The sequence below is a fragment of the Sceloporus undulatus genome, chromosome 6 (assembly GCF_019175285.1).
Source record: "Sceloporus undulatus isolate JIND9_A2432 ecotype Alabama chromosome 6, SceUnd_v1.1, whole genome shotgun sequence".
NCBI lineage: Eukaryota > Metazoa > Chordata > Lepidosauria > Squamata > Phrynosomatidae > Sceloporus > Sceloporus undulatus.
In genome coordinates this window covers 101,404,992-101,423,155 of record NC_056527.1, presented here as the reverse complement: position 1 = coordinate 101,423,155, position 18,164 = coordinate 101,404,992, and the positions used below count along the sequence as shown (strand labels likewise).

At 39.0% G+C, this 18,164-nt stretch overlaps 2 protein-coding genes across 3 annotated transcripts in view; both read right to left on the bottom strand.

Annotated features, from left to right (window-relative positions):
* Positions 1 to 11,816, bottom strand: part of LOC121933758 (vomeronasal type-2 receptor 26-like) — a 25,680-nt gene extending 13,864 nt beyond the window's left edge. The window contains exons 1-3 of the mRNA XM_042473748.1: positions 11,645 to 11,816; positions 5,368 to 5,494; positions 4,771 to 4,985 (exon numbers count right to left, since the gene is read on the bottom strand). Of these exons, the coding sequence (XP_042329682.1) occupies positions 4,771 to 4,985; positions 5,368 to 5,494; positions 11,645 to 11,788 (486 nt within the window). The 5' untranslated portion in view covers positions 11,789 to 11,816. The remainder of the gene's footprint in view (positions 1 to 4,770; positions 4,986 to 5,367; positions 5,495 to 11,644) is intronic.
* LOC121935751 (zinc finger and SCAN domain-containing protein 23-like) overlaps positions 1 to 18,164 on the bottom strand; it is a 482,958-nt gene that overhangs the window by 56,394 nt on the left and 408,400 nt on the right. The gene's annotated exons all lie outside the window — the stretch shown is intronic.

Sequence of the window (18,164 nt, the reverse complement as noted above, 5' to 3'; positions counted from 1 at the left end):
TTTTCATGTATGTTTTCATGTTAGCCTGAGGGATTCTGCCTACGGTGTTCCAAAAAAGTAACTTTTTCAAGCTTTGACAATTGTTGCTACCAGCAAAATCACATTTGATAAGTACTGTACATAGAATAGAAATAGTACCCCATTTACTCACTGAGTGTACATGTTCCATGAAGTGGAACTTTCATAAAGAAGCACTCCAGTCACAAAACAAAGATTGAAACAAATCAAATTTTATTTAAACAGTTGTATTACTAACATGTAGTCTTATAGAAATAGGCTCCATTCTGTTCAATTATGCTTGTTCCCAATTAAATGTGCATAAGAATGCAGTGTTACAAGTGGTCAAAGTGCAGATGACAGAATCTCACTGTAGTTCTTGCATCTGTGGACCAGATTTCCCTCTTCCTTGGGGACATTGTACTGTCATGTGGTGCATTTGCATCATACCATGACTACACTTAGGATAGATGCTGCGCATAATTTGTTGTAGAGCCATCCAACTCTATGGTTTGAATAAATAACCGCTCGATGCAACTTGGCCCCCATACATCCACTATGCAGGATTTCGTTTTCAGTAGAAATGAAAATTCCTCTTATGATGATGATTACTGTTTTGAATTCATTCACAGCTTTTTGGACAAATGTAAATTATACTTCATTCTAAGCTGCAGACATAAATAGTTACACATGCTGCATATATGATATATTGAGTATGGCTAAGATACAGTCGGCTCTCTATATCCGCAGATTTTTTTACTCACAGATTCAAGCATCCAGGTCTTGAAAATATTTTAAAAATATATAAATTCCCAAAAGCAAACCTTAATTTTGCCATTTTATATAAGGGACACCATTTTACTACGCTATTGTATTTAATGGGACTTGAGCATCCACGGATTTTAGTATCCATGGGGAGTCTTGGAACCAAACCCCAGTGGATACCAAAGGTCCACTGCAGTCTCATGTGACACCCATGTGCTCTGCTGTTGCCTTTGGCATGTCTAAAATGAGACAGAACAACCACAGTAACAGTATAGTTCCAGCAGTATTAAACAATTTTCCTCATCTTTAATTCTGTTCAGATTGTGATGGCTGGAGAATCGTTCCAAGAAGAGAATAAAAGTTTCCCCCCTTTTATTTTCATTTAAAAGTGACATGATATGTGGATCCATGAGATTTTTATTTATATGTATGTACATTTGTAAGAATGTTCTGTATGAGCTAATTTCTGAAGTGAGCATGGGTATTGCAGCTCTGAAAAAAGCCACTTTGGCTACTCAAGTGTTTTGAACTCTCCTTTCTGCCACGGTTTTAGTCAGTGTTGTAGGCACTCAGTTTGTCAGTCCCTATAACTATGCCCTCAAGGCGAGTTTAAAATGCTCTGAATCAACATAGCAGTTCTAGCAGTTCCTTTCCCCACCAGAACTTTTGAACTTCAGGCATGTAGTTGCAAAAACAATACATTGAATCATTCATATATATATATATATATATACACACACACACACACACACACACACACACACACACCAAGCTGGGCTGCCCAGGCTGCTGCTTATGTCACTGATGACACACAGATGATTGACATGCATTTTGAAGCGGCGCAAACAAGTGGGAATGACAAGCATGCCAAAAAAGAAGTGATTACATGGGAATAATGAAAAGATCTGTTTTCATAGTGGGAACAACCGACCTTTTGGAATCGATTTACCAACATGGAGCAAAAGCAAATCACAAACCCGTTTAAATGTAAGTGGGAATGAACCCCTACACATTTACCTTGGCCACAAAGGGCTTCAGGAAAAGACAAATCATAGTAGGATGTGAAGTTCAAGAGAAACATAAGTGAAACTGAGGAAGTCCTACCAAGAAAAAATGTAAGATCATGGCAACAGGGGATGGATTGGGAATCCCGGTATCTCAGAGCTGGCTCTTCTCTTGTAGGCCAGAGGACAAGCTTATGAATCTTTGGGCAAAAGTGCTGCCTTGAAAATAAACTTTTTAAAAACCATGTTTGGCTTAGTCCCAAATGCTAGCGACTGCATCAGAATCTCTGAGACGTCTGACTGGCTATCTGCTCTCCTTCCTCCTCCTCATTTTAAAGTTCATTTCAAATCACAGCCAGTAGCAGATTGAGAAATATGGAGCCACCTCAAGCATCACTGAATTGGTATTGCAAGATTAATACTTTGTGGTTTTTCCATTCTTAGAGTGCATCTACACTCTAGAAGACAGCCAACATTTTGAGCATTGGACTATGACTTTGAAGAACTGGGTTTGAATCCCCACTCAGTCATAGAAACCCATCGTGTGACTTTGGGCAAGTCACACAATCTCAGCCTGAGAGGAAGGGAATGGCAAACCTCCTCTAAATAACCCTTTCCAAGTCTTGCAATACAATAAAAGAGTTATTCAGAAGAGGTTTGCCAATCAGTCAATTTGAAGGCATATAGCAACAACAGAAATACAATAAAAATAGCTTGCATTAGGGGAAAGGAAAAAACATAGTTGATACTTTATTCAAGGAGCACTTTTTTCTTTTTAAAAAATGGGAATATATTGTGCTTAAAACAGAGAACATCCAAGTTGTGTATGTGTGTGTGTATTCATTAATAGGCTCTGTATGAGTCACATATACCACAAAGAAGAACAGAGAAAGTAAGATTAAAGAACTTGGATTTTTTTTTTAACCAAACAGAGCATAACAACTACTACAACAACAAGAAAGACAAAATCTGGATAAATGTATGGAACAGAAATTAAGAAAACAACATATAGATATACATAGTGGGACATAATTTATTGACAGTATTACCAGAGTTCAAAAGAAAGCAAACATGGAGTCCTTCAGTGTACCAGCTGAATAATCAGTTTTGACATGGGCTGCATCTACACTTCAGGATTAATGCAGCTTGAAACTACTTTAACTGCCATGGTTCAATGCTATGGAATTCTGGGATTCTTAGTTTTGTGAGATGTTTTGCCTTCTCTGTTAGAGAGTGCTGGTGCCACAACAAAGCCCAGGATTCCATAGCATTGAGCCATGGCAGTTAAAGCAGTGTCAAACTGCATTAATTCTGCATCATAGGCAATTAGACATGTGTCAATATTACTCAGCCCAATATTTCAGGTGTGAGAAAAGGGGTGATCATTACACGACATGCTGCTGGGGGGAGGGGGAGGGCAGTACCTTCTGTTTGGACTCTGGAATAGCTGCAGCCATGCCAGAGTCCAAATGGACCTCCAGGGGCCAAGTTAGTCTGCCCTCCCCTGCACTGGGTGACACCAACCTCAGGTAAACCAATGGTTGAATCTGTGGATAAAGAATCCATGCATATGGATGGTCAATTAAGAAAGTGCTATCTTTTGTGTCTAAGACATCCCAGGTAAGGCTAAGACATTTCACTGCCTGCTGTAAAATGCAAGATGGTACACACATACCAGTGGACATACAGAAGCTGAATGACTGTCAATGTACACGAAATCCATTGAATTCTGGCAATGGGATACTGAAGTTAATAACAATATCTTCCACAAAATCAGAGGGCAGATGACAGAACAGGAGATTAGGACAAATTGCATGGGGCACACAGCTCTGTTCTCTAATAGGACAGCTGTGACTGCCACTTGACAAGGTCTGGTACCTGAATAAAATACCCACTGCTTAATGAGAGCTGATTTTAAAATTACATCTCTAGATGGGCTCTGTCTGTCTGTCTGTCTGTCTATCTACACACACACACACACACACACACACACACACACACACACACAGGACCAGTGTATCATAACATAAGGTAGCTTGAAAAACACACTGTGACATTCTAGTCAATGTTTAACATGTTTAGTGTATATGGGGTGGTGGTGTAGAAATATATGCACACCTTGATGTTCAACAAACAAAACACAAAGCTGCTCCTGGGCTCCCACTTATTAATAAATGTTTTGTTCTTATTTGCAGTACCAAATAATCTTTTCAGTTCATGTCTATAAGAAGTCCATTGGCTTCATTTCTTCGATATCATTTAAACTTCTGTTGGATAACATCTGGAAACAATGTTGTTATCCTTATTATTTCCTGACAATTGTTTTCCTTATTATTAACTGTTCTTTTGTATTCAAAGAAGGTTTCAAAACTATAATATAGCATTTGGGAAGAAAGATGAAACCCAGCAACCCAGCAGTGGATATTAATATAGAGAAGATCTCCACGGCTACCATTTTTACCCCTTTAGAGCTTAGATAGGTTGGTACAAAAGAAATCCATACACTGCAAAAAATCATCATGCTGAAAGTGAGAAATTTGGCCTCATTAAAACTGTCAGGTAGTTTACGGGCAAAAAAGGCCACAATGAAACTGGTGAGGGCTAAGAGACCCATATACATCAATACAACATAAAACATAACAACTGAGCCTTCATTGCATCGCACAGTGATCTTTCCATTCTGTGAGTGCATGTCAAGTTCTGGAAATGGGGGAGCATTTCCCAGCCAAAAAGTCATGATGCAAACTTGTGTAAGAATGCAGGAAAGGACAATGAAGACTGACAATCTTTTACCCATCCATTCTCTCATTGTGCTTCCTGGCTTTGTGGCCCAGAAAGCCAGAACCACCGTGACAGTTTTTGCCAATATACATGCAATAGCAATAGCAAAAGCAATGCCAAAAACAGTTTGTTGGAGGAGGCAGGTCACCTTTCTAGGCTGCCCAATGAATAAGAAGGAGCTTAGAGAGCAGAGCATGAGGGAAATTAGAAGAATATGGCTCACCTCCCTATTGTTGGCTTTGACTATTGGTGTGTTCTGGTGCTTAATAAAAATCCCAAAAATCCCAACTGTGGTGAGAAACAGCAGAAGAGCAAAGGAAGACAAAACCTGTCCCAGAGGTTCTTCATATGAAAGGAAAGTTATTAGCTTCGGGATGCATTCATCTCTCAGTTTATTAGGATAGCGGTCATCTGGACATCTGTTGCAATCATTCATATCTAAAAGGAACAAACTTTGTGATTCATAAAAAAGTGTTACACAATCAGCCCATTTTGGAGAAGTTGTGGCTGCTGCCACACTGTAGAATTAATGCAGTTTGACACTGCTTTAATTGCCATGGCTTCATGGCTATAGCATTCTGGGTTTTGTAGTTATCGCACAGAATACCATAGCACAGAGCCATTTTTAAAAAGTGGTGCAATAAACTCCTAAGTGGAGGAAGAAATTTCAACCCCCACTAAGTAAATAGACCTGGGGGATATTATTGTTATTATTATTATTATTATTATTATTATTATTTTGCAATTACAGCTCTCAGAATTTCTCTGCCAGCAGAAGAAATAGCTATATACTGTATATGTATATATAAACCATACTGACCTGTGTTGTTGGAGATGGTCCCTTCTGAGCATGGGGAACAATTATAACAGCAAACCGGTTTATCCTCCCTGACAACCTTGATGTATCCATGATAACAGACTTCAGTGCACCGGGAGTAGGGTGTTGTCTAAGTATAAACATAAAAAGTTAATTCACATGTTAAAGGAGGTTGAGAGAGAGGTCAGTTTACTTCCTGACCTGAGGAAACTTCAGCTTTTCACATCCAGACAGTCCCCACCTCTGTATTCAGAACAGCCTGACAAAAACCCTGAATAGGCTTTCCTAGATCCTTTGCCACAACGAGTGGACTGTTATAGTTCCAGTTTGGGCCACAGCTTGGGGGATATGCATCTTCCAAGAGTGCCTTCCAAGCCAGTGACAAAATGCAGGATTCTGGAGACTTTTGCTTCCCTTGAGGATATTTCATTAATTCAGGTAGGATCATATAGGAAAAGAAGCGCTTTTGTCCACATCTAACCTTTCCAAGTCATGTATTTTGGCATGCTAAGGAAACATGGTATGGTATGGTATGGTATAGTAAGTAGCCAGTGTATTCATTCTAGAACTGCACACAATGCAATAAAATATACATCTATATACACCTGTGCATACACAGAGTTATAACCATATTATTACACAGTATATTATTGCACAGTATATTGCTTAATTTAATTTCAGTCTCAATTGTGTCCTATTGTTGAACCATACCAATCCTTAGATTTTGAAAAAGAGACTTTGAGAACTGACAACAGATAGAAAACCTCCCATTTCTTATTCTTTGTGCACCATAGCATCTAGCATTCATTACTAGTCTTGGGGCATCACCACTAGAGAGGGCTAGATAGTACTGTCATTGACTGGTTTGTACACAGCGCCATCTGATCTTACAGATCCACATTACATCTACACTATACAACTTTAGCAGTTTGCTACCATAACTGCTATAGCTCTAAGTTATGGAATCCTAGGGTTGTACTTTAGTGAGGGATGCAAAATTCTCTTCTAGAGAACTCTAGTCCACTCCCCTGGATTATAGCACAGCAGCTCTCTAGCAAATAATTTTAAATACCTCACCAAACTATGTATCCCACGATTCATTTTGACAGACTAATAATAAAGTGGTATCAAACTGCTGTAACTATGCATACACTTTTAATCTTCACAGCAGCCTCAAGTGAAAACTGAGATGCTTGTTGACTGCCTAACCATATTTAAGCAGACCCTTGCATCCAGGCAGGGGGCTTGAAAATGCACAATATGCTTTTGGTTACTACCACCATTTAGTTAGTTGGTAATTGCTTACTGTTTACTGTTATATCTTACTATTTACTTAAAATTAACATACACTAGGTTCTTTGCAAAACGCCTCTTCATTTCGAGGTGAATGCAGAGCATTTACTTAATCTTGTCATATGAACAGGAAACACTAAGGGGAGTACTACTGAAAGCATTCAGAGACGCTTGGATGATACAGCAAAATTGTATCTTCCTCAAAGGTCAGTTCTGCATTGGTTACCAAAGATGGGACCTTCCTTTAATTTGCTGAGGAAAGAAGTATATACAAATCTTTGGTTCTCCTGCATATTGTCTGTATGGGATGGGCTTTGGGAGAATGAGGAAGGCCTAAATAGCTTTGCAATAGAGATTGAGGCAATGAAGACATATTCTTACATGTTTCATGGAGTAGTCTGTTAACAGAGTATACATATGATCTGCACAGGAACAGATTTTGCATCTCACTTTCTTATTCAAGAATGCTTGCAAGTTTCTTGTTGGAATTTCTCTCTGTGCCTTTCTGTTTACCTCATTCTGTAAAGGATGAACTTTAAAAATTCTGTCTTATACACACTTATCGGGGAGTAAGTCCCAGTGAAGTCATTAGGATTTAGTTTGAGTAGATATGCATCTGTTTGCATTGTTAAGAGGTTTTGATGAGATCCTGTTCCTCCGTACCATAAGATGACAATTTCTTATGTCTGGTAGTGCACATTAATTTATCACAACATGAATACCAAGGGATAAAACAACAGTAAGAAGATACAGAAGTTCCACAAAGATGAATACTGATTGTGGCACAGATTCCTAATAAATGTTAACCATACATCTATCCCTACTTGTGCTGTTAGGTACTCTATACCTTTATCGTTTACAGCAGTTGTCCCCAAACTTTTCTGGGATACAGCTTCTTTTTCTCTTGGGCGACAAACCCTAGCACATACTCCCAGCATATTTTTTGATATTAGGTCTACTGTTCTACTGCAAATTCAAAATAGCTAATTTCAGTCACTGCTCCCTTTGCACCAAGTCACCTTGGGAGCAGCAACCAAGCAGCTTGCTGAGCAGCAAATGAGAAGCTTCTTGTTTGTGGTAGTCTTACAGCAAAGACCGGCACATGGCGGAATCTTTTTGGTTGATGTTTGACTGGCAGCTCATCACTGCTCCCTTTGCACCCTACCATCCTGGAAGCAGCAACTGAGCAGCTGGCTAACCAGTGATCGAGACGCCTCTCACCCGTGCCAGCCTTGCAGCAAAGGCCAGTGTGGACAAGAGGCCTCTTAGTTGCTGCTCCCAGGGTGACCAAGTGCAAGGAAGAAGCTTCTTCCCAGAGAGGAGGGGCTGTCAGTCCTTCATCGGAGCAGAGAAAGGCACAGCTGGTGTGTATGTAGGGAGTTTACAGAGGCCACATGCTCAGGACTGGAAACTAATGTGGGGCAGAAAGGGATAGATTTTAACTACAGGAGCCACTCCAAGACAAAGGATTCTTTCCAATAATTGAGCACAATTACTCCTTCCCCAGAATATTCCTCGCTCTTTAGAAATGCACTCAGAGCAGAAGACATGTCTCCCCACACAGTTTCAGGTTTCCACTCTCCCATAAAAATGGTTTCTTCTGCTGCCTCTTCTCTCACCCTGTCTAATGAAAGAAAGCAGGAGCAGCAGTACAACTCCAACCTACTAGCCAAGTCCCAGCAAAGATCACAAGGCTTAAGCTCCTTTTTGCCTCCACTTCTCTCCCATCACCATGTGCTCTAACTCTTTGCTCCACTCTGTCCCAAAATGATGCCGCTCTGAGGCACAGAGGCAATACCCTGGGCCCAAGCCTCACAAGAGATTCCCAGTTGTCACTACTAGCAAAAAATGCTGGTAAGAGAGTGAGCTTACCTGGGCAGGCAAAGAGCAGGAGACAGCACCACAAAAAATTATCAATGAGGCTGTGTGATGTTTTTTGAGGACCCTGAAAAGAAGTTTCATGCAATTCTCATCCCTACCATGGTCCTAAAGGCTGTTGGTTCTCCTTGTCTTTCTTGCACACACATACTTTGACTGAAGCCCCCCTCCCACCCTCATTTTCCCTCACTGCCCCCGCCCATTGCCCCACTTTTCCCTCACTGCCCCCCTGGAATCCTTAACTAAAATAGCTCTTCTACCCCACTAGAGTATTTTGGAAAGTACCACTTAAAAGTTTGCCTATGAATCTGGAAGGGACATTGCATCATTACCTGGTTAAAATGATGATGCCAGTGAATGATGCTTTCATTGATATAAAACTCTTGTCCTAAAGAATCTTGAGGATCCATTTGTCCAACTTTTACTTTAGTTATAGTCTTGTTGGGTGACACAAACCAGTTTATGATATCATACCCTATGGCCAGCTCCCCATTCTGGTTAAAATACACCTCATCACCAACACTGTTGTTAAACCGGACATTTCTCAGGTGGAGATGAAGCTAGGAAAAAGTGGGGTGGGGGAAAAGTAGATAGTTTCATACGGAAACCAATATTAACTGTGCAAGTCTCAGTCACTGTAAAGAGTACATACATCTACCAACAGAAAGCCAGTGCTTCTAAATCAGTAAGCGGGTGCAAAATTAAAATTAATTCATGGTTATATTAGAAACCACTAGCAGAACCTCAATTCCTAAATCCAAGCCTAGAGGATCATTATATTTTCTTCTTCTACTCCACAAGCATAGTTTCAGATTTTTCTCTTCATAGAGTCACAAAAACCAAGATCTGAAAGGATTCCAATTTCAGAGAAATTTGAATATGCCATTTTCTGACATGATGTGCTTCAAAGCCCATTCTTTAGCTGAAACAAACAACCTCTACCCAAAGACTTAGACAATGCACATTGGCTTAGATCAAATACAACCTCTTCACAGATCCATATACACACACACAAACACACTCATGGTGCAGAACTGAGCACATGCTGACTTGGACGCATGTACTGTATAGGTCTTTGTAATGCAATTATTAAAGTGCTAGAATGTCTTTGAATAATCCACCCAAACTATACAGGTGCTGCACTGTTTAATTTATAAAAAAGATATCTAAAAAAAGAGATTCTTTAAACAGATATCCCTGTTGTGACGATGAAAGCAGCATCCTTCAGGAAATGTGCAAGAGTTAGCTTACTCAGAACACAGCAGATGGAGTTTCCCCCCATAAAGGGAAGATACCTACCTTCCATGGCTGAAGATTCCAAAGATGCAATTTCTCTCTGTTATTCATTGGTTTATGACTGAAGACTGCTATGTACATGTCATGTAGTGCATGTGCCATAAAATAAACTGCATTATAGATGCTGTAGCTTTCGCTAGACCCAGCCTGCCATAATGTATTGGTGTTTTGGTAATCAAACTTCTCTTTTCCCATGCATTTCACCAGGTTCATCATATCAGGTAAAGAACATATTGGCATCCAACAGTAAAACATGACCTGCCAAAATGTTTGAATGATGCAACCTCCATCAGAAGAGTGAGGGTTCATATTAAGAAGAAAGTCTCTGAAGGCCCTCAGTTCCTTAGAATGGGTGACAAATGATAAAGCACCACTGAAATAAACTGAACCATCAATGGAAGAATTGTCTTCAAGAAAATCAAACTGGGCTGTTGAAATAAAAACTCTCACACCCACGTTCAGCTGGAAATGTAATGAAGTTGACGAATCTGCATAGAGGACAACCACTCTGACTGTGCTTTGCTGCACCAATTCTTTTTGCTTCTGGATAGACTGTGAAGTTTTCCCACTGAAATGCAGGTAAGACAGTCTAACCACAAAGGCAGTGCAAATGCCATTCTTTGTAAATATTGATTCAATCATCTGTAGAAACATCTCCTCATTGTTTCCTTCATAAACAAAGAGCCCAACCCAAGTCCATTTGAAGTGCAAAAGTAAGTGTACTATTCCTGATAACTGGAGATCTTGGTTTGGGGCCATCCGGTAAAAAAAGGGGTACTGAGTCTTATCACTCAGTTCAGGAGCAAAGGAGCCATAGCTGAGCTTAAGAAAACAATAAATATTAAGAATTTGATAACAATTGCACACCATTTCAAGATTTCATTTCTTTGTATATTATAAGATTTTACTTTCAGAGGAAAAACTATGCTTCGAATTGCAAAATAAACTTGTGACATCTCCACACATTTGTCGTAGCAAAAGCGGATATATGCCTGAGTCTGGTTAGTTTGTTTCAGGTAAGGTGGGAAGCTTTGGTCCATCAAATGTATTCAAATTCCTGAGACTTCAGCAAGCATGGACAAAGGTATGGGATTGTAGGACTTGTACTCCAAAACATGGAGTACCAAAGGTTCTCTGATTTTAGGTACCTCACAGGTTTTTGGTGCAATAGACTAACAAACAGAATATTCTTCTGGTATAGATCATCCAATATTACTTCATTGAACATTGCTGGCTACATTTATAGTAACACTGAACACGTTCTGTCTGAAGTTAATAATCTTTAAATATAATTTATTTCAGTGGAACAGTTAAATCAGGTACGTAATTTATCCTACTCTGATCAGAGGGGCTTATATGTATTTGAATGAGTTCTACTTATATTGAAACAACATTTGCAGCCACATATATTTATCATTTATCCCATGAAATATATCCTACCATTTTACTCTTTTTATTATGGGATAGAGTTAGGTAGGAAAAGATAGTTCTGGCAGACCTTAACAAAATGCAATTTAAAGGATCTGTTTAATTATTTAATTTGGGATGGGCCATTTGTGGCCCTCCAGATATGGTTGTGTTACAGCTTCCATCATCCCTAGCCAGCAAAGCCAAATATGAGGGATCATGGGAGCTTCTGACTAAGAAGATCTAGAGAGCTTAAATTGCCCACTCCTAGTTTGATCTGATTTACAACTGCAGACAAGTACCTCAATTTCAATACTCCTCTAACGTTGCTCCTGAAAATACAGATTATTAGATTGTTTGTTTGTAATTTACTGGCCTAGAAAGTAGGTAAAGTATGAACACCAACCTGTGGGATCTTGAAGAGGCCTAAGATATTTGCCATTGAAATAGTAGCCTCAGAATTCATTCCCCCGATGGTAGCCAAAAGACTGCCTTGACTTCCACATTTGTAATTAAAGACTCTTTGACGTTGAATGGAGGAGAGATTCATAGTGTGTTTAAAAGTCAGTTGAGGAATAAAATAATTTTCAAGCATGTGGAAACCGAGGCTGATATTGGGTAAAAGGTGAAGCTCTTCATTGATCTCCTTTCTTGTAAACAAGAAGGCCAGTGCTTGCAAATGATTCTTGCGCATGAATCTGCAATACAAATGTATGTGATGCAACATCCCATCACAGCCATCTTTAGCTGAAAATAGTCAGTGCATTAGAAAATAAAGCACTCACTTTATTATTAAGTATATGTGTGTGTGTGTGTGTGTGTGTGTGTGTGTATATATATATATATATATATATATGGGATGTAATGTACGTACTTAAAATTCTCCAGACAAAAGAGGATGGACACCCATTTACATAGCCATTTGAAAATATTTCATACAAAAATATGGAAGACTTTACATAAAAACATGTCCCATGCATATAAAAAACATATTTCAAAGCTTGCAGTTAAATATTTTATATAAATATGTAGAATGTAAGATGTTTTGGGATGAAACACCAACTTCAGTCACAAACAGGATGGAGTTGGAGCAGTGGGTTCATAATCCACAGCTATCTGTACTCAGTGCTCAATTAAGCCCCACTGAAAAACAGCATAGCTTTGTTTCAACTCTTGCATAACAGTGATGTGAGGTTTCAAATACTGCCTCTTTCTTTGGAGAATACTATCTGGAAAAATGTTAGTTATTCTATATGGAATGTAAGTCATTCTATATGGAGGATTACAATATTGAATGTAAAGGCCCTTTCAGACTACACAGTTACAGAGCTACAATTCCACCTTTAACTGCCATGGTTCCATGGAATCCTGGGACTAGTAGTTTAGGGAGGAGCATTTAGAAATCTCACTGGAGAGCTCTAGTTTCTCACCAAACTACAAACCCTAGGATTCCATAGGATGGAACCATGGCAGTTAAAGTGGAATCATACCGTTATATAATTGTATAGTGTGAATATGCTTCAGATTGTTTTGTTCATGGAACATTTAGCTGATAGTATGGTAGAACTTGGTTAGATCTTGGTCCAACCATGGAAAAGATGCTGGTAAAGCCCTTTCAAGTAAGCCCTCTGTTTAGGGGTTGAATGTAGCTGCCAAGAAAGTAATACCAAGAAGGCAAAATCTATAAACCTGTTCTGAAACAACATTATCCCTAACTAATGAAAAGTTACTCACACCTAAGCTATATAGAAATGAAAATAGTTGTGAAACTGAAGTCCTATTGATTTCTATGGGACTTAAGTATGTCTATATCCCTGGATATAGGTCCTAATCCAAGTCAATTTAATTACTACTGATTTATAATCATTATTTCTTTTGTTTGCAATGCATCTTACTCGTGGTCAAGTTTTGCTAAAGAAGAAATTATAGATAAGGCAATATTTACACTGGGTTGGATCTAGACTCTTAGTTGCATGCAGTTTCCATTAAAATCAGGAGTTTGTCCTAACTTGCACACTGATATTAATGTGGTCTGTGGATGTAACCAACATCATCTGGATCAATTGTTTAAAAGCACTGACATTCTTCATTTCATGGGGGAGGGAGATTAATAGATTGGAGCATGATGGAAGTAAAACCAATCACAGTTTTTATCCCACAGCCTGAGCACTAACACAACATGTGTAATTGAAAACACTGTTTTGAAAGTTTCATATTCCATTCTCAGGGAAAACAGATTTCTTCAAAAGTAAAAAAAAGTTTCACTTCCAGATTGCTCAAAGAAACAAAATGACTTTTTTTGCTACACCCCAATTTTTAAATCATATCCATCCTTCTCTGTATTAGATTATAATCTCTCTTTCTCTCTCTCTCAATAGTATGTGAATCATGTCATGCACACATCCCAAGATTTTCCTTAACAGCATAGTTTATGTTATGTGTGCAAACCTGGCAATTTAATATTTAAATTGAATGGAAGTGTAAGTGATAAACTGCAACAGGCAACATTAATGTCTACAGAGGATTTTGGACTGTGTGCCATTTACTAAATAAGGACCCGTTTGTTTCACATTGCTCTCTATAAGAAAGCTCACTGAGTGGTTTAAGCAATACTGTGTCTTCATGTGTCTCTGTGTTCACATGAACATACAATCAATGAGAAAGAGAACACTTACCTCTTGTTGAGGATACACATTTGCTTGGGAGGTTTATTGAAATTCTCAATGTCATAGAGATAAAAATTGTGAGAAAAACTCCCACCTACAATGTGGTCTCCAGATGTATAATATTTATGCACATAATTATATTGTATAGTTGTTGTCTGAAAAGACTGACATGTTTTACATGCATAATGTGGCAGAAGAAATAGCAACAACAGTAAGAGCAATTCCATTGCAAAACACAAACCCATCACAGATGTTTCCCCCCTTTTCACTCTTCTTCTATCTATGGTGTCAGATTTTCTTGACAGATCACTCTTGGACTGACAATCATAGTTCCAGACTAATAAATAACCCCAGCTTGTGTGAGACACCTCTTCCTAAATGATCTTGTTTTATGTCTGCAAAGATCCACTGGATATTACCATTTCCTCTGTCATCAGCCTGGGATGTCTTTGCTATTAATTTTCCCAACTTGGGATTTGGAGACAGCCGTTTAAAGAATACTCTTCCCTATGGAGACCATACTCCAAGTTCTTCATTGCAGAATAATTCCAGACGTGCTTGTGATAATGATAGAGAAGCTATCTCTTTCTCCAAAGACCAATGTCATCTGTACCTGTTCTGGAAAAATATTTGTCACTCCACAAAACAACACTCTAGTTAGGCTGAGAAAGACAGATGTTATTCAGGATAATTTCCAGTTATAACAACATGTGTTCAAAGAACCTGTTATTACAGTTTGATGAAATATCCACTGTTGCTGCAAGGGCAATTTTTTTGCTGGTAGGAGGTTGGTGGCAACTCTTAGTCTGCCATTCTTGGTTCTGGGATCAGATCTAAAGTATAGGAAGGGTAGATTTAGCAGGTTAAAAAAACTCAGAAAAATACATTTCCTACAAATAGCCTCCAGACCTGGGGAATCTGTCTGCATTTCTCTCTCCCAGGATAGCACAAAGAAAAATAAAAAAATTACTTCCTACTACCTTTTAAACTGGATTGCAAATTGGTTTGAATTCAAATGACCCTGGTTCCCACCTGAATCGATTTGCTGAAGGGAATCAGAGAGGGGGGCCATGCACTAGACCTACTTAACCCACCTCTTTTTGATGCTGATGTTTTCTGTGGAGTTTATCACACGCGAGGAATTTCTCTTTATTTCGAATGAAAAGAAAGTGGGGTCAGAACGCATTCACGTAAAGTCACTAGTTTAGTGAAATTACATGAATGCTCATTGCATTCAAATTGGCTCCCCATTGCCCAAAAATAGCATGCCATTGTCTGAATTTGCTTGTGGCAGTCTATACGCAATAACGTGAAACCCCACGATTGCGCTCGGACTGACTTCCCATTGCCCAAATTTGTGTGTGGCAGTCTATCATGCAATAATGTTAAACCCCATGCTTGCATTCAGATTGCCATTGGATTATAATTCCAATTTCCCATGTCTGATAAACTCCTGTGTCTTTTTGGATAAATCAATTCTGCACAAGTGTGAACCAGATGCAGATCAAAATTGATATAATTCACCCTTTGGTCAGCTGGAGCAGGTCCATTTTGAATCAGTTCATTCATGAATGTGAACCACAAGTGGGTTATTTTACAGGAAAAATGTGATTGGGGCAAATGTAGTGGGAACCACACTCCGCTGTCTAATCAATCCATTCAATTTGAATCGCCTCTACACAACAGTCAACATATGGTACAAAGCTGTGTTCCACAAACGCAAGTTCCAAATGCTTCCAAGCAAAGTAACTGTAGTTTACAAATACTGTACTGTTGGTTACTCAGATTTGAAAGTTATCAAGGGTTTTATATAGAATTATATAGAATTTTATCTATTTTGTATTTTGTATTGTGTATTGTGGTACTTTGAGATGGCCTATGGGCTAATCCATAAATATTGACTAATTTGGATCTCTTTTTTTGTAAGTAGGAATGAGGCCTATATTAAACAGGACATTACTCCAACATGTTTAATATAAATCTCTTGATCTTTCATTCTGCAAATGCGATTGCCTGCAGTGCAGCATTTCCCACTCATATTTGCACAATGTTCTGTCACAGGATCTGAATGTTCAAAGCTGATTTCCTGTTTGACAGAGAACTGCTGAATGCAACATAGATCCTGTGTTTACCCAGGGTTAGGCTGTAGTGAAGGAAACCCTCCAGAACTGCAGCTTCATCATAATTTACTATCAAAGGAACTATTATCGCAAACTTAGAAATTTGAGAACATTAAAAGACATGTCACAGATTATACGTATGGGCTGAAAAATATAGCAGGCTCATCAATTAGAGAGAAACTTTTTTCATGTCTCCCACATGCCCTGCAACTCTAGCACGTGACTAGGGCATTGTCACTGTGCAGTGCCGTATAGACGGCGTGCGCAGTGATGATTTTGCTGCTGCGCTGCATCCAAATGGAGCAGTGCAGCAGCAACGTGTTCGCGCCACTGCAGGCTGCTTGCAGCGGTGCAAAAAGAAGCAGCTTGCTTTTTAGTGCTCCTTTTCTTGCTGTGCAGAGACGCTGCACAATTTGGTTGCTGTGGTGCTGCTGCACAGCAATGAAAGGCGACCCCAGCCCGGACTTTCATGCCTGTCTGTACCGGACCTTAGTTTCCTCTCTAGCTGTAGCAAAGGGAGGGTTGGCTTGGTTCAAAATGAACTGCCCTCTGCCTGCTCTCTTTTCTTAGTATGATCTTACTATATACTATGCTGTTGTTCTCAGCATGAGAACAACTGGTTAACTTCAAAAAGTGGCACCTAGGTTTTCTTCTTTCCTCTTCCCTCCTCATCTCCTTTGGCTTTAGTGTTGTGTAAGCATGCAAATGCAAATAGATAAATAGGTACCACTTCGGTGGGAAGGTAAACAGCATTCTATGCAGTCATGCTGGCCACATGACTCACAGAGTAATCTTTAACAACACTGGTTCTTCAGCTTAGTAACGGAGATGAGCAATACCCCGTACAGTCGGACATGACTTGACAAGCTTGTCAAAGGGGAATGCCTTTACCTTTACATATTGGGTTATAAACCTATGGAAAGTTCTGTTTTGTTAATCTTTGTGCTGCACTTGCAAATAACAGTAACAGCAAAGAACAACAAGGTGTGTGTGTGTGTTTGTGTACATGTATGCATTTGAATGCACGAGTAAACCTAGCCAAGTGGGAAATGGTCTTGCAAAGTGTATTATACTTCTAGCAGTTATGCCTAAATTTGCATCTGTACATATAAATTAATGTGTTGCAATTTCTATGCAAAACAGAACCCTCATTTGTTCTGTTCTTTGAGCAATGCAAGGATGGGGTGCAGTTTAATTTTGATACCAACTGTTTTGCTATGTTTTAACTGTATTATGTTTAATTTGTAAGCCACTCGGAGTCCTGGTTTTGGGGGGAAAAGCAGGGTATAAATAAAGTTAATAACAAGAAATGATCACTTAGCCTTCTGCGCTAAGCAATGCCCTTATCTTTCTCTCAAAAAATATACAGTAGAGACATTTTGGAACCCCAGTTTGTAACACAGTTTGTCTTTTTGATTGGGTTCTGTCTTTGTGTTTTAACAAGGTTCTGGTCTTGTGAATCCCTGCACAGCAACCCATGAAGTGATCTTACAAGAGAAACCAGCAAAGTAAAGTTGGGGTTTGCCAAAGCCTGTGCACATGGCCCTTTCATGTGACAGTTGAAAAAACCAGCCTCCTTATATGAGGCAATTCCCTCAGTCATGTTTGTGTATGGTTGAAAGTTAGCTTTGTTATTTGCTTCTGCAAACAGATGCCTCCATCTCTCCAATCGTATTCTGTTTGATCAGCCGCTTCAAAAATGGCATGTTTTGGTTTAAAGTAATATTTATTTAACAATGTCCCCCCCCCCCCCGCTCATTCAAAAAGTGACAAATTTTGAATGGATTCTTGTTGGTAAACAAATGTGGGGATGAGTGAATGAACACTTCGTTCACCAAAGTGAGAGACATGAAGCAAGTATTCCCCACTTCTTTATTTGAATATCCTTTCTTTGGTAATTTTCTAGTTTAATTAAAATAGCAGGAAATGGATATATAACATCACATAGAAAATTAGCTCATTTTTGTATCATAGCAAAAAAGGTTTCATTCTTTATTGTCCTGACTTTACTAAGAAAAGGAAGATACTACCCTTTACAAACCAGTCATTTGTAGAGTACCCTTTTTCTTATGTTACATGTACACTTCTTCCCAGAGCTTCCTCAAGTTATTTTTTTGGACTATATCTACAGAAACTCCTC